This window comes from Pongo pygmaeus, chromosome 6, assembly GCF_028885625.2.
Source record: "Pongo pygmaeus isolate AG05252 chromosome 6, NHGRI_mPonPyg2-v2.0_pri, whole genome shotgun sequence".
In the NCBI taxonomy this organism is placed as follows: Eukaryota; Metazoa; Chordata; class Mammalia; order Primates; family Hominidae; genus Pongo; species Pongo pygmaeus.
Genome location: NC_072379.2, coordinates 30,268,265 through 30,293,698, shown reverse-complemented (window position 1 = coordinate 30,293,698; position 25,434 = coordinate 30,268,265). Strand labels below are relative to the sequence as shown.

Here is a 25,434-nt window from a genome sequence, read left to right as displayed (position 1 = left end):
TGTTAACATCTAAGATAAAAAGTAGCTGCCATGCAGAATCTTACCAGGGTTTGCTGCCAGCCAACTGAATGACTTATTGGAGAAAGGACTCATGACCCCTGGGCCTGAGGGACAGGTGGACAGGGAGATGGCTTCAGCAAGGACTTTCCACAGGTGACTCTGGTTCTGCAGTGACAGAAGCTCCTGTTGCAGAGGGTTGTAAAATTATTCAGAAAGAGTAGGGATAATGCACCTACATTTTACCTGCTTTCAAACTGGCCGACAATTTAATTCTGGGAATTATTATTTTTTTCTTCTCCAGTAAATTTATGGTCTATCCTATTTCTTTTTTTTTCTGCCAACCATTGTATTTTTTCACGGACAGTTGTAGGAAAGAAACTATGATTTCCTATCAGAATGCTTGTTCATGGGAAATTCGATAGTTTATCAAAAATAGCTTTCACTTTTTAAAATGTTCCTTTTTAGTTTCAGTTGAAGAAAAGAGAAGACACAGTGTTAATTCCAGAAATGAAAGAGGATCTATCATTACTGATCCAATGAAGAATTAAAGAATAATAAAGAAACATTATAAACCACTCTGTGCCCACAAATTTCATAACCTAAATGAAACAGACAAATTCCTTGAAAGAAACCTACCAGAACTCACACAATAAGAAATAGATAATTTGAATAGTACTACATCTATTAAAGAAATTGGGTCAATTATAAATAATCTTACCAAACAGAAAGTACCAGGCTCAGATGAGATAACTAGTATATTTATGCAAATATTTAAGAGAAATTATTCCAACTCTCTACAATCTCCTCCAGAAAACAGAAGCAGAGTGAATATTTTCACTCATTCCATGGGGCCAGAATTACCATAATGCCAAATTTAGACAAGACAAGAAAAAAAAATAAAGAACAATATCTCACATAAACAAAGATGCAAAAGTCCTCACCCAAATATTAAGAAATTAAGTCCAAAAAGGTAAAAAATAAAAGAATTATATACTACAACCCGGAGAGATTTATTACGGGCATGCCAGGCTGGTTCAACATTTGAAAATAAATTAGACTAAGTGTGGTGGCTCATACCTGTAATCCTAATGCAGCAGGAAGCCAAGGAGGGAGGATCACTTGAGGCCAGGAGTTCAAGATAAACCTAGGCAACATAGCAAGACTCTATTTTTTTTTATTATTATACTTTAAGTTTTAGGGTACATGTGCACAACGTGCAGGTTTGTTACATATGTATACATGTGCCATGTTGGTGTGCTGCACCCATTAACTTGTCATTTACATTAGGTATATCTCCCAATGCTATCCCTCTCCCTGCCCCAACTCACAACAGGCCCCGGTGTGTGATGTTCCCCTTCCTGTGTCCAAGTGTTCTCATTGTTCAATTCCCACCTATGAGTGAGAACATGTGGTGCTTGGTTTTTGTCCTTTGTAGGGACATGGATGAAGCTGGAAACCATCATTCTCAGCAAACTATAGCAAGACTCTATCTTTAAAAAAATTAGTTCATCTTAGTTCATCATATTAAGTTTAAAAAAGATAAGATCTTATCAATACATTCAGAAAAATCATTTGACAATATCCAAAACCCATTCATGAGAAAACCTCTCTGCAAACTGGAAATAGAGAAAAACTTCCTCAATTTCATAAATAATGTCTATAAAAACCTGCATCTAACCTCATACTGAATGTTGAAACACTAGATTCCTTCCTGCTAAGATCAGGAGCAAGGCAAAGATGTCTCCTCTCACCATTCCTATATAACATTGTACTAAAGCCCTAGGTAATGCAATAGGACAAGAATAGAAAAGGTACATAGATTGGGAAGGAAGAAATAAAACTGTCTTTTTACACAGATGATATAATTGCCTATGGAGAAATACAAAAAGATGACAAAACAGAATCTTAGAATAACCAATTTTAATGAGCAATTATAGCAACTTTGCACAATATAAGATTAATATACAAATGTCAATTACTGCCCTATATATCAGCAATGTAATTAGAATTTGAAATTTAAAAATTCAGTGACATTTACACTAGCACCAATAACAGTGAAATTCTTAGTTACAAACATAACAAAAGAAGGATTCAACATTGTTAAAATGTCAGTACTTCCCAACTACATCTACATATTCAATGCAATCCCAATCAAAATTCCACAGAGTTAGTTTGGATATTGATAAACTGATTCTAAAGTTTATATGGAAAGGCAAAAGACTCAGAAGAACCAAGAAATTATTTTAAAAGAACAGTTACAGGAATGACACTACCCAACTGTAAGTACTACTATAAAGCTACAGTAATCAAAACAACATGGTATTGGTAAAAAATTATAGAGAAACAGACCAATGAAACAAAAGAGAAAGCTCAGATATTGACCCATAAAAATATAGTCAGCTTATCTTTGAGGAAAGACAAAGGCAATTCAACTGAGAAAGAATAATTTTTCAACAAACAGTATTGGGACAATTGACCATCCACATGCAAGAGAAAAAAAGAAAAAAAACCCTAAACCCAGACCCGACAACTTTCACAAAAATTACTTAGAATGGATCATAGACCTATGTGAGAGGAAAACCCACAAAACTCCTAGAAGATAACAAAGAGCAGAATCTTAATTACCTCAGATTTTGCTCCTTTGATAAAACACCAAAAACGGCAGGCACGGTGGCTCACGCCTGTAATCCCAGCAGTTTGGGAGGCCAAGGTGGGCTGATCATGAGGTCAAGAGAGCGAGACCATCCTGGCCAACATGGTGAAACCTTGTTTCTACTAAAAATACAAAAATTAGCTGGACATGGTGGCATGTGCCTGTAGTCTCAGCTACTTGGGAGGCTGAGGCAGGAGAATCACTTGAACCTGGGAGGCGGAGGTTGCAGTGTGAGCTGAGATCACACCACTGCACTCCAGCCTGGGGAACAAAGCGAGACTCCGTCTCAAAAAAAAAAAAAAACAAACAAAAACAAAACAAAACATGATCCATGAAAGGAAACATTGCTAAGTTGAACCATATTAAAAATAACATTTCTGCACTGCCAAAGACACTCTTAAAAAAATAAAAAGACAAACTGCCGCAGAATGGGAGAAAATATTTGCAAAACACATAACTGATAAAAGACTGCTATCAAAAATGTGCAAAAAACCGCAGAACTCTTAAAATTCAAGAATAAGAAATGAACAACCCAATTATAAAATGGCAAAAGATACAGATACCTTACTAAAGAACATATAAGCATGGCAAATAAGCATATGAAAATGTGCTCAACAGCTATGTCATTGGGAAATTGAAAATAACAATGGCATACTACCACACACATATTAGAATGGCTAAAATCCAAAACACTGACTACACTAAATCCTGGTGAGGATGTAGAGTAAAAAGAGCTCTCATTTATTGCTAGTGAAAATGCAAAGTCCTATGACCAGTTTGGAAGACAGTTTGCTGGTTTCTTACAGAGCTAAATATACACTTACATAAAATCCATCAATCACACTCTTTAGCCTTAATCCAAAAGAGGTGAAAACTTTCATCCACACAAAACACTGCAGGTGACTGTTTAGAGCAGTTTTATACATAACTGCCAAAACATGGAACCAACCAAGATGTTCTTCAATAGGTAAATAATGTTCTTAACAGGTAAGTAAATAAACTAGCTGTGGTGAAACCATACAACAGAACATTTTTCACTGATAAAAGAAAATGAGCTGTCAAGGCTTGAAAAGACATGAAGAACCTTAAATACATACGGCTGTGAAAGAAGACAGTCTGAAAAGGCTACATACTAGAGGATTCCAACTATATAACATTCTGTAAAAGGCAAAACCATGGACACAGTAAGCAGATCTGCGCTTTCCAAAAGTTTGGGGTGAAAAAGGGAAGATGAATAGGTGGGATACAGTGGATATTTTAAGACAATAAAACTATTCTATATAACACAATGATGGATACGTGTCATGTCATTATGCATTTGTCAAAATCCACAGAATGTAAAACAGAAAACATGAATTCAAATGCAAACTTTAGATTTTAGTTAATAGTAACTTTTCTATATTAGTTCATTAAGAGTAACAAATATGCCACTTTACTGTAAGGTGTTAATAATAGAGGAGAAGCTGGGTGTGGGGAGAGGATACATGGAACTCTGTACATTCCACTCAATGTACACTCAATACTTACCTGAAAACTAAATTATATTAAATATCCCAATGATGACTATCAAAAGTAGAAGAGATTTAAAAATTATACTATGTTCGTGTAATTGAATATAGTACTATGCAGCAATTAAATAAATTCAGATGTTAAATGTCATCACCATGATGGTCATCACAAAAAGAAGCTATAGAATATACACAAAGGAAAATCAAAAGTTAAAATGTTCCACTAAAAAAAACAACCCAACACAAAAGAAGAAAATATTGTAGAAAATGTAAAACAAAAAGATATAAGGTATACAGAAAACAAATAGCAGAATGACAGAAGTCTACTTATGAATAATTATTTTAAATGTAAATGAACTATCCAATTAAAAGGCAGAGATGAACAGAACAGACTGAAAAACATGATCCAAGTATCATGTTTGTACAACACTCACATAAGATTGAAAGACACAGCTAGGTTGAAATTGAAAAGAGGAAAACAGATATTTCATGCAAATAATAAGCAGAAGAGATTTGGGTTGGCTATATTAATATTGGACAAAATAGACTTTGAATTGAAAAATGTTACAAAAGAAAACAAAGGCATTATGTACTCAAAAAGGGTTCCTTTAGCAAGAATATATAAACATTATAAGCATGCATGTACCTAATAACAGACCATTAAAATATATAAAGCACGAATTAACAGAATTGAAGAGAGAAGTCAACAATCTAAAACAATAGTTGAAGATGTTAATACTCTACTCTCTGTAATGAACATAATCACCAGACAGAAGATAAGCTAGGAAATAAATGGCTTGAATAACACAACAAACCAACTAGATTTAACAGATATAGACATATAGGATACTCTACTCAACAACAAGAGAATACACACTCTTCTCAAGTACACATGGGCATTCTCCAGGGTGGACTGTTATGTTAGGTCACAAATTAAGTCAATAACAGAAGGAAAACTAAAACCCTCACAAAGTTGTAAAAGATAAACCACACACTCTTAAACAACCAATAAGTAAAAGAAAAAGATCTCAAGGGAAATTAAAAAATACTTAGAGAGGATGGAAAATGAAAATATAACATACCAAAAGTTATGGGATGCAGCAAAAGCAGTGTCAAGATCAGAAATTTACAGCTATAAGCACATTTAAAAAGGGTCTCAAATCAATAATCTAACTTTATGACCTAACGAATGAGAAAAAGAATAAGCTATGCACGAAATAAGCAGAAAGAAGAAAATAATCAAGATCCTACTAGAGATAAATAAAATAGAGACCAGAAAAAAACAGGGAAAACCAACAAAACCAAAAGTTGGTTCTTGGTTCTTCAAAAAGGTTAACAAATTCACAAACTTTTAGCCACACTAAGGAAAAATAAAGACAGTATACTCAAAACAGTAGAATGAGAAATGAAATGGGGACATTACTACTGATTCTAAAAAACAAAATGTTTTAAAGAGCGTACTGTGAACAACCGTATGACAAAAAACTGGGCAACCTGGATAAAATGGACAAATTCTTAGGTATTGAAAAACTGCCAAGACTTGCTGACCAAGAATAGAAAGAATATGGATCTCAATAGGTCCATAACGAATGAGGAAATCACATCAGAAATAAAAAACCTGCTGACAAAGAAAAGCCCTTGACCTGATGGCTTCACTAGTTAATTCTACCAAACATTTAGAAAGAACAGAAATCCTTTTCAAACTCTTCCAAAAAATCGAAAAGGAGAGATTAGTTCCAAACTTATTCCATGATGCCAGCATTACCCTATACCAAAGCCAGAAAAAGACACTACAGGAAACTACAAATTATCCCTTATGAACACTGATGCAAAACTCAACAAAATACTAGCTAACCAAATTCAGCAGCATGTAAGAAAGATGATCCCAACATGACCAAGTGGGATTTATTCTTAGAATGCAAGGATGCCTTAGCATATGAATTTTTAACATATGAAAATTGATCAATGCATACACATTAACAAAATGAAAGGAAAAAATGATTACCTCATGGATGCAGGAAGAAAAGTATTTTATAAAATTCTATATCTTTTCAGGGTAAAAACACTCAACAAATTAAGAATTTAAAAATGAGAACACCAGCACTGTGAAATCCACATATTAAAAACCCACAGCAAACAACATAATCCAGGGCGAAAGACAGAAAAGATTCTCCTCTAAGCTCAAGAACAAGGCAAAGGTTCCTGCTTTTGCCACTTCTATTCCACATAGTAATGGAAGTTCTAGACAGAACAATTAAGAATTAAAAAGAAACAAACTGTATCCAGATTGGAAAGGCAGAGGTAAAATTACCCCTGCCTACAGATAATATAATTTTATGTAGAAAAACCTAGAGATTTCACAAATCCACACAAAAAGTATTACAACTAATTTCAGCAGAGTAGCAGTGTATAAAATCAACATACAAAAATCACTTGTGTTTCTATATCATAATAATACATAATCTGAAAAGGAGACTAAGCAAACAAACCCATTTACAATAGCATCAAAAAGAATAAAATATGTGGGGAGTAACCAAGAAGGTAAAAACCCCAATGACTTTTTTGCAGAAATAGAAAAATCCTGCCTGAAGTTCATATGGACTCTCAAGGGACCCTGAAGAGTCAAAAAAATCTTGAAAAAGAAAACCCCACTTACTCAATCTAAAACTTACTACAAAGTTCCAAAATAGTGTGGTACTGCCATAGAGACGCACATATGGACAAGTGAAACAGTATAGAGAGCTCATTTATATTATCAGATGATTTTCCATGGGGATGCAAAGACCATTCAATGGATAAAGGGCTGTCTTTATAACAATTGGTGCTGGGGAAATTGGATATCCACATGCAAAAGGATGAAGTTGGACCTTTACCTTACATGTAAAAAATAAAAATGGATAAAAGACCTAAACATAAAGGCTTAAACTATAAAATTTTTGAATAAATTATGGGTAGAAAATAATGTAACATTAGATTTGGCAATGATTTTAGGAATAGAAAACCAAACAACAAGCAACAAGAGAAAAAATAGACAAATTGGACTTTATGGAAAAAAAAAGTTTTACACATTAAAGGATAGTATCAACAATGTCAAAAGGCAGTGCACAGCCTGGGTGAAAATATCTGCAATCACAAAAATCACATATCTGATAAGAGATTAATATCCCACTACATAAAGCACTCCTATAATTCAACAATAAAAAAACAAACTGCTTGATTCAAAAATGGGCAAAGGACTTGAACAGATATTTCTCTAAAGAAGATGTAAACTGACAAACATAAAAAGATAAGACAACTACTCATTAGCAAATGCAAATCTTACCTATAATGAGATACTACCTCACACCCATTAGGATAGTTACTATCAAAAAAATAGAAAATAACAGTGTTGGTGAGGATGTGGAGTGATTAGAACACTAGGAAACTACAGGTGGGCATGTACAATGCTGCATCTGCTATGGAAAACAGTATGGTTGTCCCTAAAAACGTTACACATACAATTACCTCATGATCTAGCAATCTCACTTCTGGAATATACTCAAAACATATGAAAGCAGGCACACAAAGAGATATACATACACCTAGGTTCCTAGCAGCACTGTTCCCGATAGCCAAAAGGAGAAAGCAACCCAAGTAGTGTTTGAATCATCAACATCAATGAATAAATAAACAAAATGTGGTTTTTACATACAGTGGAATATTATTCACTTAGCAAAAGTACAGAAATTCTGACACATAGTACAACATGGATAAACCTTAAGGACATTGTGCTAAGTAAAATAAACCAGTCACAAAATGATAAATACTGTATGATTCCACTCACATGAGGTACTTAGGGTAATTAAACTCATAGGAAAACAAAGTAGAAGAGTGGTTCCAAGGGGCTAGATGGAGGGCAACTGGGAACTATTGTTTAATGAGCACAGACACTCAGTTTTGCAAGATAAAAAATGTTCTCTATGGATTGGGACGGTGACTGAAAAACAATATGAATGTATTTAATTCCTCCATACTTCATACTTAAAAATGGTGCAAATGGTTAATTTTATGTATATTTTACCACAGTGTAAAAAATGCTTTTTAGAATGAACAAACTATAGGTATTTGCAACAGCAAGGATGAATATCACAAAAAAACACATAAAAGAAAAGTAGATGTAAAAGTATCCATAATATATAATCTCATTTATATAAAATCCAATAAGCAAACAAAACTGAGGTTCTGACTTTCAGTAATGCTAGAGTAGCTTGTTGAACACTCTCACAGGTAACAGTGATAAAATCTGGTTAAATATTATATATAGTTACATGGAAATGAACAACTATATACAATATATGCATGTGTGTGTGGTAACTGAATGAGGATTTCAACTGTGTCCACTGTAGGGGAGGTAGGCATTGCTGTATGAATCCAGTCAGATTAACCCCTCTTCAAATAACAACAATGCTTTTCAAAAGAATACAACAGAATTTAGAGTCTCTATAAATACTATTTATAATTTCTAGTACACAATATTAAAATTCATGAAATGCGTGAAGAAACGTTAAAATGTAATCTATACACAAGATAAAAGGCAGGTAGCAGAAGCTATTTCTAAGATGTCCAAGACGATGTAATCAGCAGACAAGGATTTGAGAGCAGCTATTATAAGTATGTGCATGGGGGTAAAGGAATATATCCTCATAATGAATTAACTCATGTGGAGCCTTAGCAGAGAAATGGAAATGATAAAAAGAATGGAATAGAAAGATAATAAAATGAAAAATTAAAAAGACCTTTGAGTTTATAAACAGAGCAGAAACAGAAGACAGCAATGGAAGTCATCCAATCTGAAGAGTGAAATAAGTTTGAAGAAAAAGAAAAGAGCCTTGGAGACCTGTGGAATGACTGAGTCCGAGAAGGAGAGGGAGATACAGAAAAATTAAATATGATACAAAAACAAATAAACAACTCATAGCTGAAAACTTGCAAAGCTTGGTCAAAACCCCAAATTTGCATATTCAAAATGTGAACACACTTCAAAACCATACCAAGGACCTATTAGAAAACCGGCAGGGCAGGGTTTTCAAGGGACTTGCTATGATTTCTCATTTTCACTATTTATAATAATGGACAATATACTCTCCTTAAGAGTTTTCTTCCTGCCGAAAGTCTGATATGTCAGGCGCAGATGACTCTTTAGTCTATTTTTCAAGGTTTAATTTCTTACCTTGGAAATCAATTAAATTTGTTTCTTCAAAATCTTGCAGTAAAATAGATGTTCCAGAAGTATGCCCAGGGAGATTCTGTCCTGCTGCGTCCGCCCTGCACAGAACTGACACTGTGCCTACCCCAGTTTCAGAAGCGTGTAGTGTAGAGTACTTACGGGTTAATCTAAAAAAGCAAATGGAAAAATGGATTCAAAAAGTGATCACTGTTAACTTCCACCGGCAAAGTCTTAAAAGTGGTTCCACAGGGAGTATTTAAAAAGGGATAAACATTTTTCCAAGGCACCCTATTTCAGGGCAAAAACAAAGACACTATCCAAACCTCACCACGCAAACTTCCCTTATATGTTGGGAGGGACCAAGGCGCCTCGCTGGCCCTGCACCTGCGTTAATTACGGCCGGGAGGTCCACACTAGGACCCCAAGGCCTGGGAACCAGCCTGGGTGGGGGACAGAGAACTGGTGGATGTGGCTCGCAAAGTAGTTTAGGGGGTCCCTTCCCCATGGCAGTTTCCTGACTGGATGCAGCAGGGTCAGGCCTTTCCCCTGGGACATTTTCTCATCTTTATCACAGTGGCAGGAGCGTCCCTGCCCGAGGCCTGACCCAGGCGTGGGCCATGCAGCCAGCCCGGGGTCCAACAGGTGCATCTGGGGAGCACAGGGGGATTCGTGGCAGCCCAGAGAGACAGAAAAAAAAAGGTGGTTTTCAAAAGGGAAGTGCCAGGTTACTAGAGACTGGGTACCTTCACATGAGGCAGTAAACTGTTTCGGACACTCACGAGGGAGCTTCCCGCGAGGTACCAAAGGGCAGCACTGCGCATGTCTGAACGGGAGTGGCCAGGGGAGGGACAATCGGAGGGCGGGGCTAAAAGGAGCGGCCCCTCAGAGGGGAAAGGGGCGGGGTCGAGCCGGCTACTGAGGCGGACAAGCGTTACCATGGCAACCCTGCTGCGGAGGCTGTGAGAGACTCTTGGCCTGGTCTACGGGAAATCAAACTTTGGGCACAAGTCATGAAGCCGGCACGTTGGGGAGACACCGTGTCACAATTACAAGGTGAGATCAGCCTCCCCGTCCAAGCCGGTCTCCTCGCGGGCAGGAGAGGTTTGTGAATAGCAAAGCTTCCCCCCGCACGGCGGAACTGCACTGGAAGCCTGGAGGAGCTCGGTGGAGGAGGGACCTTTGCTGGGAATGGGGGAAGCTGTAGTCTCTTATCCTCACCCAGCTATTAGTGGTAGGCTTGCAGGACTACAATCCCAACACGAAACAGGATTGCGGGCGGTGCGGATCCCTGGAGGGAGACATGGCGCGGTGCGCTCCTGCCGGGCATGCTGGCAGGAGTAGTCTAAGCCGCTTCCGGCCGTTGATCGCCTACAATCCCAGCATACAACGGGAGTGGGGTTGGTGAGGATACCTGGAGGGAGGGGTAGCGCGTTCCGCGCCTCGCCAGGTATCATACTGGGAGGAGTAGTTTCTTTTCTTTTTTTTCTTTTTCTTTTTTTTTTTTGAGACGGAGTCTCGCGCTCTGTCACCCAAGCTGGAGTGCAGTGGCGCGATCTCGGCTGACTGCAAGCTCCGCCTCCCGGGTTCCTACCATTCTCCTGCTTCAGCCTCCCGAGTAGCTGGGACTACAGGCGCCCGCCACCACGCCTGGCTAATTTTTTGTATTTTTAGTAGAGACGACGTTTCACCGTGTTAGCCAGGATGGTCTCGATCTCCTGACTTCGTGATCCGCCCGCCTTGGGAGGAGTAGTTTCTTAACCGCTTCTGGATGTTGTCGCAGGGCTGCGAAAGTACAATCCCAGCATGCAACGGGAGTAGGGGTGGGTTGGTGCGAATACCCGGAGGAAGGGGCAGCGGGGAGCGCGCCTCGCCCGGCATTCTGGGAGGAGTAGTTTCTTAACCGTTTTCGGCCATCCGTCGCGGGGCTATCAGCCTACAGTGCCAGCAAGCGCCAGGCTCAGTGGTGGTGCGCATCCCCGGAGGAAGGGGCAAGCCGTGTGGACCTCTCTGTTTCCAAACCTATGCTGGCCACTGATTCTGTGCCACCCCTGACTAAGGGGAGTGAGTCCGGAGAGGGACTTGAGGGGCAGGTCTGGGCTGGGCAGTGAGGCGGGTGTGATGCTGCGAAGTGCACCTCGCTTTTGCCCAAATCGGGCGGGTCTCAGCCTCACCCCACCACCTGCTGTTCAGCTTGGTTTCCCTCCAGAGCATCGCGCCTCCTCCAGCCCAGGGAGCCATCGGCTTTCCTAAGCTGCCATGTAACTGGCCTGAGGTCCCAGACGCTGTCCATTGTGCTGCTGCCCTGCGCTCTCCAGCCAGAGCGCCAGTTCACTCGCTTTTGGGAGAACTCTGCCGCCTGACCTGCCCACGGACAAGGCCACAGCTTTGCAGGGGGGTGACATGGGCTGTGGCTTCCTGGAAATGTCACCCTCAGCAGCACCTTTTACATGGATGTGAATTTTGAGACATGAAGGAGGGTAATTATTGGTTTACCCAGGAGATGCTAAGAGCAGAGGAGAAAACCCTAATTTCCAGGCATGTGTCCTGAGCCAGGGACAGGCTAGCCAGACCCTGAGCCCCCAGTGCCGCCAGAGAGCAGCCTACTGCCCTGGTTTCTGTGGAAGTCCCTTCATGCTGCTGGGCCTTAGCCTCAGGGGCAGCTCAATCAGGTGAGGGTGGGGATGACCCATGGGCTTCTGGAGCTGGGCTGGTTGCCCTAGAAGGGCTGGGCCATCCCCCTTGGAGAAGGTCTTTGTGCTGAGGGATGCCCATAGAGGCGTGGGTACCAGGAACACTGCTCCAGGCAAGGGGACTTTCTTCCAGATTTGGCTGGAAGGAAGACTTGGTCAGCTTTTCCACCCAGCCCATCTGGCCCTTGCAGGGCTTCACCCCATGGACCCGGGTTCCTGGAGACCTCGAGGGCTTTGTGTGGCCCACTTGTTTTGATACTAAGGACACCCCTGCTGGCTGTTAATTTCAGAGCAGGGGGTGTGAGGCCATTATTTTAAGTGAAATAGCTCAGGAATGGAAAATCAAATACTATTATTTTTCACTTATAAGTGGGAGCTAAGCTATACATATGCAAAGGCATACAGAGTGATATAATGGACTTTGGAGACTCAGAAGCAGAGGGTGGGAGGTGGATGAGAGATGAAAAAACTACCTATTTGGTACCATATAAACTACTCAGGTGACAGGTACACTAAAATCTCAGAATTCACTGCTATATAAGTCATCCATGTAACCAAAAACCACTTGTACTCTAAATGATACTGAAATAAAATTATAATAAACATAATAAAATTACAATTACAATTACATAATTATAATATAAACAAAAATTATAATAAGAAGCTTTTTTTTTTCTTAAAAAGAAAAACCCAGTGTCACAGTTTTGAGTTCTAGTGTTTTGGATAGAAAGCCCCTTTTGCTCAGTAACACACTTACTACTGGAGAAACAAAATCCTGAAAATTCAAGAAGAACATTGGCATAAAAGCTAATTTCTGACAAGTTATTTACACACTGCCTACATGAGTATTGCAGATATGTTTTAAAGACAAAGATCCATGTTGGACTGGGTCAGCTTTATGCTTGGTCTTTTTATTTCCAATTCTTCTCTTCTGAAATACAAGTCATGGGTTGCCATGGTGATTATTTCAAATGCATTGTGGTCAGATGGAACTGGTAATGTGTTCTTATTTCCCTTTCAGTTACAAAATGAGCCTGATGCTCTTAGCCATCAAAATCTCACCAACACCTACTACTTCAGTTTTAACTCTGGTTCCTATTTCAAGGCAATCACTCAAGGTTGCAAATCACAGAAAGACAAAAATGTTTTAATTAACCAAAAACTTAATAAAAAATTATACCCCCCTGAAGCCATGTAATTTGGTTTTTATTTTCTTGTCTATTCAGGTCCATAAACCACAACTCTAACAATATATACCATTCATGATAAGTTAATATTTATTGAATAGTAAAATAAATACATGTTAAGGGTAGATCTGGCTTCAGGTATAACTGCAATCAGGGCTAAAGTGATATGTCCAGTAGTCAAGAACAAATGTCAATTATAATCTGACCTCCTCCACTCGAAGCACACAACAAGACTTTAAATGTCTGAAAAGAAAGTTACATGTGGAAATAAATGAAAGAAAAGTTACGAATTAGATTAAGAAGGAATTAAACCTGGTGTTAAAATAAAGACATACAAATATAAAAAAAATACTGAAGAACAATTAGCATAGATAGAGGAGCACCAAAAGTATGACAGAAAAGAAATATATTTAAAAACATTAGTTTCTGAGTTAAGTTTGTAGATGTAGAGATGTGACAAAGAGTTGCTCCTACACACTAAACAAACAAACAAAAACCCTGGAGAAACTGCAAATGAATGGATGGTTTCTCCTGAGCCCTTTAGAGAACTGAGGTCACAGGACAGACTACAAACCCAGTATCAGGGGATGCAGAAGCCAGGTCCCAGGCTTTTAAGTGCACGCTGAAGACCATGTAAACTGGTATAATTAAGCCAGAACTTTTGAACTAGTTCCTGGTGGCTGTGTGTGGGTGGGTGAGGAGAATGAGAAACCCTGGAGTCTACAGACATAGGGTTTACACCGTTGTGTATAATTTTTCTAGGAAGCCTACAAGGCCTGTCAGGGAAGATGGGGTAGAATCCTGAGGATGCTCCCACACAGTGCGGGTAAGGAGGGACCACTATCCCATCCACTGCTACAACTCTGGAGACACAGCCCTCACATCTCTATATAACACGAGGCCTAATCTGCAGAGAAAGAGCATCCAAACCTGAGCCAGAGGGCACTGGGGAGAAACGGAACTGAGGATGGAGAAACAAGGCCAACACCCGCATTTCTGCACAGAAGCATCTCCCATAAAGAAAAGAAACCATTAATTTACAGGGCACTGTTCAAGGCCCACTTCAACTGGGAGTTAAGAGCATGGAGAAGAAGCATGTTTCCCCTACCATGGACAAGGAGGGACAGGAATGTGCTCTTGTCCTGGCATTGCATGTACAGGAGGGGCAGGGAACTCTTCAAAGGTCAGTAACCCCACACCCCAGTTCACAGTGCTAAGTCTGAGGCTTCCTCAGAACGTTAGAGATCTCCTCACTCCCTCACCACTGCCACCAGGTTAAGAAGCATGGAGTCAAAAGAACAGTGGAATATAGCTGGGCCAAGTGCAAGAAACCACATGTGGGAAGAGGCACAAAGGGAAGGCACAGCAAACGCGGGAGATATTAGCAAAGTATCATGAGAGGGATTTGAATTTTCTGGTTCTCAGAAGGTTGTTACTGCCATAACGACTTTTAATCCCAGCCTACCTCTCATCTACATGACCAGAAACCCCTACACTAAGGCCTATCTGAGGGAAAACTGCTCATCAATAACCTAAAAACTGTCCCCTTTCAATGTCAGTGTGCTGAAGAAAAAATAAAAATAATAAAAAACCCATTTACCCCAATGCACTATCCTATACAACATATGCTATTGCTTTTATCAAAAATTAGAAGCCAAGACATCCCTTTTTATTTTTATTGAGATATTTATTTGTGTTAAAACCAAATTAAGGTCCCAGCACGGAGTTCAGGAGGCTGGGACCTCAGACCACACCTGGCGCCCGCCTTCCGCCCGCCATGGCCGCGCCGCGTCCCAGAAGGCCCAGCGGAGGCTCCGGGGAAGGCGACCCCAGCAGGTGCCCTGGCCCGCGGCATCGAAATCCGTGTGAGTTCCCCACGGAGCGCGGGAGGTCATAGCGGCGGCCAGACAAGCCTTCTTACCTGCCAGGCACCGCGCATGGATCTCGCGTGCGCACAGTCGCGGCTACCGTGTCCCGCGCCGGCAACTCGCACTCCGCTCCCTACTCTGCCGCTCAGTCCCCAAGGCGGCCCCGGGTCCCGCACGTTCCAGTTCCTCAGCAGCCACACGCGGGATGTCCAGGGACGGCCTGATAGCAGCTCAGGCTGCGGTGCGCCGGAGCGCCGCGTGGCCGAGGCCGTGGTGGTCGTATGTCCCATGGACACCATCAAAGTGAAGTTCATCAACGCACAGACCTCCCCAGACCTCCAGTGCAGAGAAGTCTCCCATCGGGTTAGGGAGACCGTGCGGGAACAAGGGGACTCACCGGGGCCTCACGGCCCCCGCGCTGAAGCAGGGCTGGAACCAGGCCATCCGCTTCTTCTCCTGACCTCCCTGCACCGCTGGTACCGAAGGGACGACCCCAGAAAGCCCATGGACCCGCTGGTCGCTGGGGTCTTCGGGGCCATTGCAGGCGCAGCCAGTGACTTGGGAAACGCTCCTCTGCCGGGATCGAGACCCGGATGCGGGGCCTGGAGGCGCACAAAAGCGGAACACAGGGGCCGGTGGCTGCAGATCCTAAGGAAGGAGGGGCTCAAGGCCTTCTCCAACCGCACTGTCCCCCACCTGGGCCGGGTCTGCCTGGATGTTACCAAGGATAATGGTAACAGTGTTTATCCTCTACCATGAGGTGGGGAAGCTGCTCAACAGTGTGGAAGACGGACTAAGCCTGGAGGAGCCGTGAGGGGACCGCTGCAGGCACCTCCAGAGCGGGCCGCCACCCTTGTCTCACATGATTCCAGTGCAGAAATGCCAGAAGGCCCCTGCCCACGTCCCTCGAGCTCTGTGGCCTGCCGTGTGCATTGTGGCATCAAGTCCATGCGTCCCCTAGTGCCATGTCTCCCCGTGGTCTGAATGTGACACTGCCCCTGTGTCCACACGTCTGGCCCGGCCGTGGCTGGAGGTCCATCTGGCCTGTGAGTCTGTGCCCACTTGTCCATGTGCTTACTGTGAGCCCTGGGCCTGTGATTCATGTTCTGCGTCATGTGACACTGCGCCCTGCCTCCCAGGGTGCCCGTGTGGCCTGGGTCCTTGGCACGGTCGCCCTGACCCGGTCCCAGTCCACTGCCTTCCACCCTGCCTTGGCCTACCGCAGCTGCCTCTGGGCCTCGGCCTGGTTTCACCGCATTCTCGGGGTTACACCCCTGACCGCCAAATCCCGCCCCCCACCAGCGCTTCTCCCACCATTGTTTTAACTGGCCCACCGGCCCTCCCTCCGCCCAGGAGAGGGTGACACACACCACCCTCAGGATCACCCTGCCAAAAAAGAATAAACCGGACCCTATTGCAAAAAATAAAATGTAAATAACAAGTATGAAGCACAGAAGAAAATAAGGTACGAGGAAAAAGCGTTAGAAGATTTTTTTTTTGAGACAGTCTTGCTCTGTTGCCCAGGCTGGAGTGCAGCGGCGCGATCTCGGCTCACCGCAACCTCTGCCTACCAGGTTCAAGTGATTCTCCTGCTTCAGCCTCCTGAGTAGCTGGGATTACAGGCACGCACCACCATGCCCAGCTAATTTTTGTATTTTTAGTAGAGATGGGGTTTCACCATGTTGGCCAGGCTGGTCTGGAACTCCTGGACTCAAGTGATCCGCCTGCCTCTGCCTCCCAAAGTGCTGGGAATACAGGTGTGAGCCACTGCGCCTGGCCGAGTTGGAAGAAATTTGATATCACATAAACTTTGTTTATGCCTGTAATTCCCAGCACTTTGGGCCAAGGTGGGCGGATCATTTGAGGTCAGGAGGTGGAGACCAGCCTGGGCAATATGGTGAAACCCCATCTCTACTAAAAATACAAAAAAAATAGCCGGGCGTGGTAGTGAGCGCCTGTGATCCCAGCTACTCTGGAGGCTGAGGCAGGAGAATTGCTTGTACCCTGGAGGTGGAGGTTGCAGTGAGCCAAGATCGCGCCATTACACTCCAGCCTGGGTGAAAGAGCAAGACGCCGTCTCCAAAAAAAAAAAAAAAAAAAAAAGAAGCAATAAAGAAAGATATCCAACACAATAATTCAAACTGCATAACACCAAAGAGAATGAAGAACATTAAAAGCCATGAGAGAGAGAATCTACACAGGTGAGAGTAAAATCTCCACAGCCCAGGCAGAGCCAGAAAACTGAGAAGGAAATATTAAGAGTGCTGAAAAATTATTGGGGTGGGGCTCGGTGGCTTCGCGCCTGTAATCCCAGCGGTTTGTGAGGCCAAGGCGGGCGGATCACGAGGTCAGGAGATCGAGATCATCCTGGCTAACACGGTGAAACCCTGTCTCCACTACAAATACAAAAAATTAGCCGGGCGTGGTGGCGGGCGCCTGTAGTCCCAGCTACTCAGGAGGCTGAGGCAGGAGAATGGCGTGAACCCGGGAGGCGGAGCTTGCAATGAGCGGAGATCACGCCACTCACTGCACTCCAGCCTGGGCAACAGAACCAGACTCCATCTCCAAAAAAAAAAAATGCTGAAAAATTATTGTTCGACCTATGATAGGATACATACCTAGCATATTTTTAATAAATAAGGGTAAACTAAATTATCTTCAAAAGTAAAAAAAAAAAAAAAAAAAAAGAAGTTTTATTTACCAACAGGAGCATCTTAAGTGTACACTTCAAGAAGATAGAAAAGTTGTCTTATATAAAGTTTAGAAAGTCAAAATTAAATATAAAAAAACTTATGGACACAGAGGACTCTGATGGTGGACTCTAAACTAAAGAAACCACCAAGTTCTTGGCAGCATAGGTTTCAAAAGTATTTAGATGAAATAAAAGTGTAATAAAATTATATATCAAATCATCTGTTTCTTGAATAATCTGATGTCAAAATCTGTTTTTCAGATAATTATTTTCATAACTTATTAATCACCTATGATATTTATATCACACATTATGCAAAATTTTGACTATTCTATTATCAGAACTAATTAGCATAAAAGGACTAACAGATAGAAATTGCCCATAAGCATCTGGACACCCATGATGACTGAGTCATAAGCCCATAACAGGGTTGAGGATGATGAGACGATAAGGTCCACCCAGTACATGACCACAAAGCAACTAACCAGCATTGGAATGGTCTGGTGGCCCTTTTCTCTCAGGAGGCTTTTGCAGAGAGGTTGGTGCTGGGAAGGTACTGGGATTGTCTCTGATGTCTGGTCAAAAGAATTACCACATACGCCCTTGAGAGCAACATGACTGCTACAAAGAAGACATCTATAAGCAATGGCAGCATGAGAGACAGGCTCCTGATGATGTGGCTTATGTAAGAAAGTGAACAGTATTTACTGATACTTAGCACATTGGTCTTGGTCACACTAGAAGAGGCCACAGTGGAGGAGGGCAGGTTACTACTGAGAGACAAACTGAGAACCCCAAGAATTGAAAGATGCAAAGTGTGAATTTCTGTTTAATTCTTGCCAACCAGGAGGTGCTGGGGGTAATGGTGACAGCCTGGAGCACACTCCGGAGGCAGGTGGTGCAGATGGAGAGCCCTCATCCCTCTATGCATGTAGAAGAATACCTTACACTTGAAATCATTCGGAAAATACAGTGACTCAGACAGGTATGGAGATGCCAAGAAGCTCATAGTGAGGAGCATCATTAAGTGGACAAGGTCCAGGTGACAGGTGATGTCAGTGGGCTTAGGCCTACAATCCAGAGGGAGTGTGAAGATACAGAAGAAAAGGAGGAAGGTGTTGGCTATGAGTCTAATATCAGCTTGGAAAAAAAGGGCAGTTTTTAATAGTATCATAAGTGAAACATGGTCATCTTAATGGTGAAGAGGAATCATATTTTATATTTCTGATAAAAACAACAGATATCCTATCATCAGTATTATTTATTGTGTGGTCAATATTATTACCAATCTTATCATTTTAATTTTACCCATTTATCTTGATTAACCCAGACTGTCTCATATAAATTCTTTAAAATATAGTCTGAACATTTTATTTTACAACAAATAAGTTATACATAAACATCCACACATCCACAATCACACCTATGTAGGGTGCACATTATCTATACCCATACAGTACTTGTGGCTCACTCCTTAGGAAGCATTTCCTTCCTTTCTGAATTTCTCAAATCACTGAACGTTCTCAGGTCTTGAATTTTTTTTCTTCTTAAAAGCTTTTCAACTTCTAAGAATATATATATTTCAGTGCTCAAAGACAAAAAACTGTCCACTGTAAATTTTATCCTCAGAAAAACTATCACTTAAAAAAATTTAAAAAAAGACATTTCAGATAAATAAAAACTGAGGCAATTTTTTATAGCAGACAAATCATTTGAGAAAGAATAAAAATAAGTTTTCGGGCTGAATGTAAGTAATTCCAGATAATTTCAATGCCCAAAAAAGACAACGAGGACTAGTAAATGTAACAAATATTTAAAGCAATGTAAGAAATATTTTTTCTCATATGAACTGATTGGCAAAAGCAACTGTGTAATATTGTTTGTAATGGGATCTTCAGTGCTATAACATAAAGAAACTTATTTGCCAATAACATCACAAAGAAGGTGGGTTCAAGAAAAGATATATTGGGCTAAGAAAATCTGTCCAGATAATAACTTGTATCCACAAAGATTTAAAAAAAAATAGTAAAACTGAAGGATTAAAATATGCAATGAATAATAAGAGGTTTAACAAAACAAACCTGTAAATATACAAGTGCTCTTTTTTCTTATTTTGGCTTATTTCAAACAAATAAAATTATATAAGCAGATAACTATAAAAACATATTGTTGTGTTTGTAACATATGTAGATTTAATCATTAGTACCCAAACTAGGAGGGAAAGAGAGAATAAAGTTGTGCAAGAGAAACGTTTTCATAAAAAGAATATAGGGTTAAAATGTGATGCTCCAATACATACATATATATATAGTGTTTGAGATATATATATATATATATATATATATATATATAGTTAATTTGACAATTAATGTAATTAGCAGGTACGATTATGTGTACCTGCTGGTGCCCTGGTCTTGGACTTCTCAGCCTCCATAACTGTGAGAACTAAGTTTAGACTCTGTATAAATTACCTATTCTGAAGTATTTTATTACAGAATTAAGGATAGCCTAAGACAACATTCATGAACATCCATGCTATACATTAAATCACCAGAACTTGTTTATTTCATATCTAAAACTTTCCACTTTTGGTCAACATGTCTTCATTTCTTTCACCCATCACCCCCTAGGAACCACATTGGCATAGATGTCAGACTGGAAGCTGAAGGGGTTCAGGTTCTGCATGTGGACACACTGTTTCTATGACTTTGACTTTTTTGGCTTCATATATGAGTGAAATCAAACAGTATTTGTCATTTTGTGTCTAGCTTATTTCACTTGACCTAATGTCCTCTAGTTTCATTCATATTGTTGCAAATGGCAGAATTCTCTTTTTTATGGGTGAATAATATTCCATTATATAAATATTCCATAATTATCCATTCATCTATTAATGGATACCTAGATTGTTTGCATGTCTCAGTCATTGTAAATAATTCCGGAATGAATATAGGAGTGCAGATGTCTCTTCTAGATACTAATTTTATCTTCTTTGGTTATATATCTGGAAGTGAAATTGCTGGAGAATATGGCAATTCTATTTTAATTATTTGAGAAAGCTTCACAGTGTTTTTTTATACTGGTTGTCCCAATATTTCTGTATCTTAAGGGCGTGTTGTACTCTGTTGGGAGACAATTTTTACAGACCTGTCGGTTAATTTGCTTTACATCTTATATAAGATTCTGTTCGGACAATCTTTTCAAGGAAGTTTTTAAATAACTAACAACCTTGTGTGAAGTGAGTAGTGTCTCTTCTTAGAGCATAGGTCAAACACATACATAAATAATTTAATAAAAAGTATATTTTCCCCAGAGGCAAAGGTTGGGAAGGTTTTATTTGAAACACTTTATTGTTTTTTTCATCAAAATTCTCTGTAATTTGGTGAAGTAAGACAGCAGTCCTTGAACGGAGAAGAAAACAAAAAGGGAACCCCCAAAATACATGACGTGCTGAGAACCCCAAAGTCCAGTGGAAGTCACATCAGGCACAAACTCCAGAGAGGTTCTGAGTGAAATCCCTGCTACAAATTTTAGCCATGAGAGATGAAGGAGTTCCCCAAATTTAGAGGTATCTCCTAAGCCAAGAAACAACATGATGGAGGTGGGCAGGGGCTAAATCCTTAAGAGTTTTCCAATTTTAGAAGAACTGGGAAAGCACATGGGGACCCCCTCATCTAACAGGGTGGGGGATATGAGATCCTGATGCAACATCAGGACAGTGATAAAACATTGATTAGTTGGTGGGCAGGGGTCCTTGGCATGGCGGGCTAAGATTGGCTTCCTAGTGGCTGAGAGTGAGATCTAAGGCTCAAGACAGCCTGTGCTGAGTAGCCAGGAAGGCAACTCATCAGCTTGGGTTTGATAAAAGGAAGGTTTAGAGGTATTCCCCTCGATCTTGGGGAGCGACCCTTGAAGCAGAAAAATTGTGGTCAGAGTCTGGGGCAAAAGGAGTCACTCCTTTTACTGGAACTTGAGGCAGTCAGACAGCAGGTACCACACGGCTTGCAGCAGTTGCTGGAGATTTTTCTGAGGTCCAGGGACAAAGAGTCACAGCCCATCATAAAGATAATCTGGTCACAGCTGCCAATGTGGCTGTAAGGCACTGAGCCAGTCATGGGATTTTAGAGCACAGCCACACTGGCATTGACGTCTGACTGGAAGCTGAAGGGGTTCAGGTTCTGCAAAAAAGTCACCTCAGCTGTGATCCATAAAACAGAACCTGAAGGCTTCTCCAAGGGCTGGGCCCTGCTTCACTGTGTCTTCACTGTGGTCAGACGAGAGTCACTCATCTTTGTGTCAAAAAATGTTATTAGATTTGAGATCGCCTTGGATGATATTCTTGGCATGGAGGTAGTTCCCGCCCTGGGCAGTCTGCTGGGCCATGTCAATTAGCTGGACTATATAATATAATATAATATATAATGCAATATAATATATTGTAATATATGTCAGACATAATATATAATGATGTCATAATATATTGTGATATAATATCATGTATTATACATATGATATATATCATAATACATTGTGATATCATAATATAATACATGATATATAATCATATATAATATAGATGATATAAAATACATGATATATAATCATATATAATATAGATGATATAATACATTGTGATAGCATGACAGAATTTTGTTTTTTATATATTATATGTTTTATAAAATAACCAATTATATATGACACCATATCTGACAAAATTTTATTATATTACATTATATTACATAATATATTGTGATATTATAACATATAAAATTTTGTCAGATAATCTTATAAGAAAACTGAATTAAATTTTGTACATTAACATATAAACTTAATAGAACCTAAGAAAATTATCTGCTCTTGTGTAAATGACCATTTTTTCGATAACTCTGAAGGCCAGCTATGGGTGTGAAAGGGGTCTGCTACTTACTTTATGAGACATTGACTTCCAAATCTTTGCTGTTATTAACCAGTGCCCTTGCAAGATAAGAGAATATTTTACTCTAAGAAAGCATTTTCATAGATACCATAATAGGAATTTTGCTCATGCTAGTTAATAAATTATTATAACATTTTTTGGTTGTTAATAGTTTGTCATTAAAATATACTTCTACAGATAACCCATTGCACAGGTGTTTTGATTTATCCTTTAGCCACAGGTCAAATTTTAAAATGTTTATTCATCAAATTTTATTTATTTTAGATAAAAGAGACCTTGTATCTACCATGTGCTGTAAGATCTGTACTTTGTTAGAAAGACAAATTCTCAGACAAAACTCATGTCTATTTTGAAATTCTCAAACCAAGTTCAGGTCTATTTTTTTCAAAATCTAGATTTTACGTAATGTTTCTAGGTGTTTCCTTTCAATACAAACCCAAACTAAAAGAAATAAAAAATTCCCATGCATGGTAATTCCCATGCATATCAATATTGTTAAGTGGTGTACTTTTATTTTTACGAGGGGGATTGTTTATATGGATGTATTGATGTGTCAAACAGGTACAGTTAAGATTCTACCTTTTTTTTTTCTCAGCGTCTCAATCTGTCACTTCAGGTGGAGTGTAGTGGTGCAATCACAGCTCACTGCAGCCTTGACCTCCCAGGCTCCAGCGATCCTCCCATGTCAGCATCCCAAATAGCTGGGACTACAAGTGTGCACCATCATGCCCAACTAATTTTTAAAAAATGTTTGTAGAGATGAGGTCTCACTATGTTGCCCAAGTGAGGTCTTGTAATGTTGCCCAGGCTGGTCTCAAACTCGTGAGCTCTGGCTTCCCAAAGGGATGGAATTACAAATGCAAACCACTATGCCTGGCCAAGACTGGACCTTTCAATGAGCTCACATCTTATTTAAAAAAAAACTAATTAAAAGATAAAGTCTGAGTAACAAATGGGTTCACGTTAATGATTATTAACTTGGGTACTTCTATTCTTAAAAGAAAAATTGTTTATATGTGTGTATTGATGTTTAAAAAGGTACAGTAAGATTAATCCTTTCTTTTTTTTTTTTTTTTTTTTTTGAGACAGTCTCACTCTGTCACCCAGGCTTGTGTGTAGCTGCCCAATCACATCTCACTAAAGCCTCACCCTCCCAGACTCAAGGGATCCTGCTATGTCAGCATCCCAAGTAGCTGGAAATACAGGCATGCACCATCATGCCTCATTTATTTTTTGTATTTTTAGTAGCCATGTGGTCTCACTATGTTGCCCAGGCTGCTCTCAAACTCCTACGCTCAAGTGAGCCTCCTGTCTTGTCATTCCAAAAGGATGGAATTACACAGGCTTAAGCCATTTTGCTCAGCCAAGATTTTACCTTCAATTAGCGCACATCTTATTTCAGAAAAAAATAATAATAAAGTCTGGGAAGAAAATGGGTTGAAGTATGGATAAAACAAACTTGGCACAGGTTGTTGAGCCTGGGTAACAGTTGTATTATACTGTTTTATTTTGTATATGTTTTAAATTTTCTGTAATAAAACATGTATACAAATACAAAGTTGATCTTCAGTGTTAGCTCTTAAAACCTTAGTGACTTTGAGGAGCAAAAAGAGAGAAAGTGGGGTTGCTTAGAACAGCTGCAGTCTGCAGCTCCCAGCAAGACCAATGCAGAAAACGGGTGATTTCTGCATTTCCAACTGAGGTACCCAGTTCATCTCATTGGGACTGGTTAGGCAGTGGGTGCAGCCCATGGAGGGCAGAAGCAGTTTGGGGCATCGCCTCACCCAGGAAGTGCAAGGAGCCAGGGAACTCCCTCCTCCAGCCAAGGGAAGTGGTGAGACACTGTGCTATCCAGTCCAGATACTATGCCCTCTTTCACCACTCCTATTCAACACAGCATTGGAAGTTCTCGCCAGGGCAATGAGAGAAGAGAAAGAAATAAAGGGTATTCGAATAAGAAGAGAGGAAGTCAAATTGTCTGTTTGCGGACGACATGATTGTATATTTAGAAAACCCCATTGTCTCAGCCCCAAAACTCCTTAGGCTGATAACCAACTTCAACAAAGTCTCAGGATACAAAATCAATCACAAGCATTCCTACATGCCAATAATAGACAAGCAGAGGGCCAAATAATGAATGAAATCCCATTCACAATCGCTACAAAGAGAATAAAATACCTAGGAATACAATTCACAAGGGACATGAAGGAAGTCTTCGAGGAGAACTACAAACCACTGCTCAAGGAAATAAGAGATGACACAAACAAATAAATGGAAAAAATATTCCATGCTTATGGATAAGAAGAATCAATATCGTGAAAATGACGTACTGCCCAAAGTAATTCATAGATTTAATGCTATTCCCATCACCCCGACACTTTTGATATCCTTCCGCTAGCAAGGCTGCCTTGGGGTTGCCACCCTGATTCCTCTGTAAGAAAAAAAAAGCTAGCGGGTGAGGTAGGACTCAGGGGCCACGGACAGGACAGGGCACCCAGGCTGGTCTCCCCCAGGACCCTCTAAGGCCCCTGTAGGCAGGAGGGCTCAGTGGAGTTCCAGGACCCACTTCAAGGATGGTGTCTGTAGCCCCTCCCTGGACCTCCAAGACGGGCCAACTCCCTCTGCAACCTGCACCCACACAACTCCCTCTACAAACTGCACTCACCCAGCTCCCTCTGCAACCTGCACCCACTG

At 40.6% G+C, this 25,434-nt stretch overlaps 2 protein-coding genes and 1 pseudogene across 2 annotated transcripts in view; all 3 read left to right on the top strand.

Annotated features, from left to right (window-relative positions):
* LOC129040192 (putative vomeronasal receptor-like protein 4) overlaps positions 1–574 on the top strand; it is a 33,967-nt gene extending 33,393 nt beyond the window's left edge. Inside the window, exon 9 of the mRNA XM_054494317.1 lies at positions 466–574. Within this exon, the coding sequence (XP_054350292.1) occupies positions 466–475 (10 nt within the window). The 3' untranslated portion in view covers positions 476–574. The remainder of the gene's footprint in view (positions 1–465) is intronic.
* Positions 575–10,299: 9,725 nt separating this feature from the next.
* LOC129040191 (zinc finger protein 479-like) overlaps positions 10,300–25,434 on the top strand; it is a 57,286-nt gene continuing 42,151 nt past the window's right edge. The window contains exon 1 of the mRNA XM_054494303.1: positions 10,300–10,420. Coding sequence (XP_054350278.1) covers positions 10,378–10,420 — 43 coding nt within the window. The 5' untranslated portion in view covers positions 10,300–10,377. The remainder of the gene's footprint in view (positions 10,421–25,434) is intronic.
* LOC129040769 (tricarboxylate transport protein, mitochondrial-like) lies at positions 14,327–16,171 on the top strand (annotated as a pseudogene).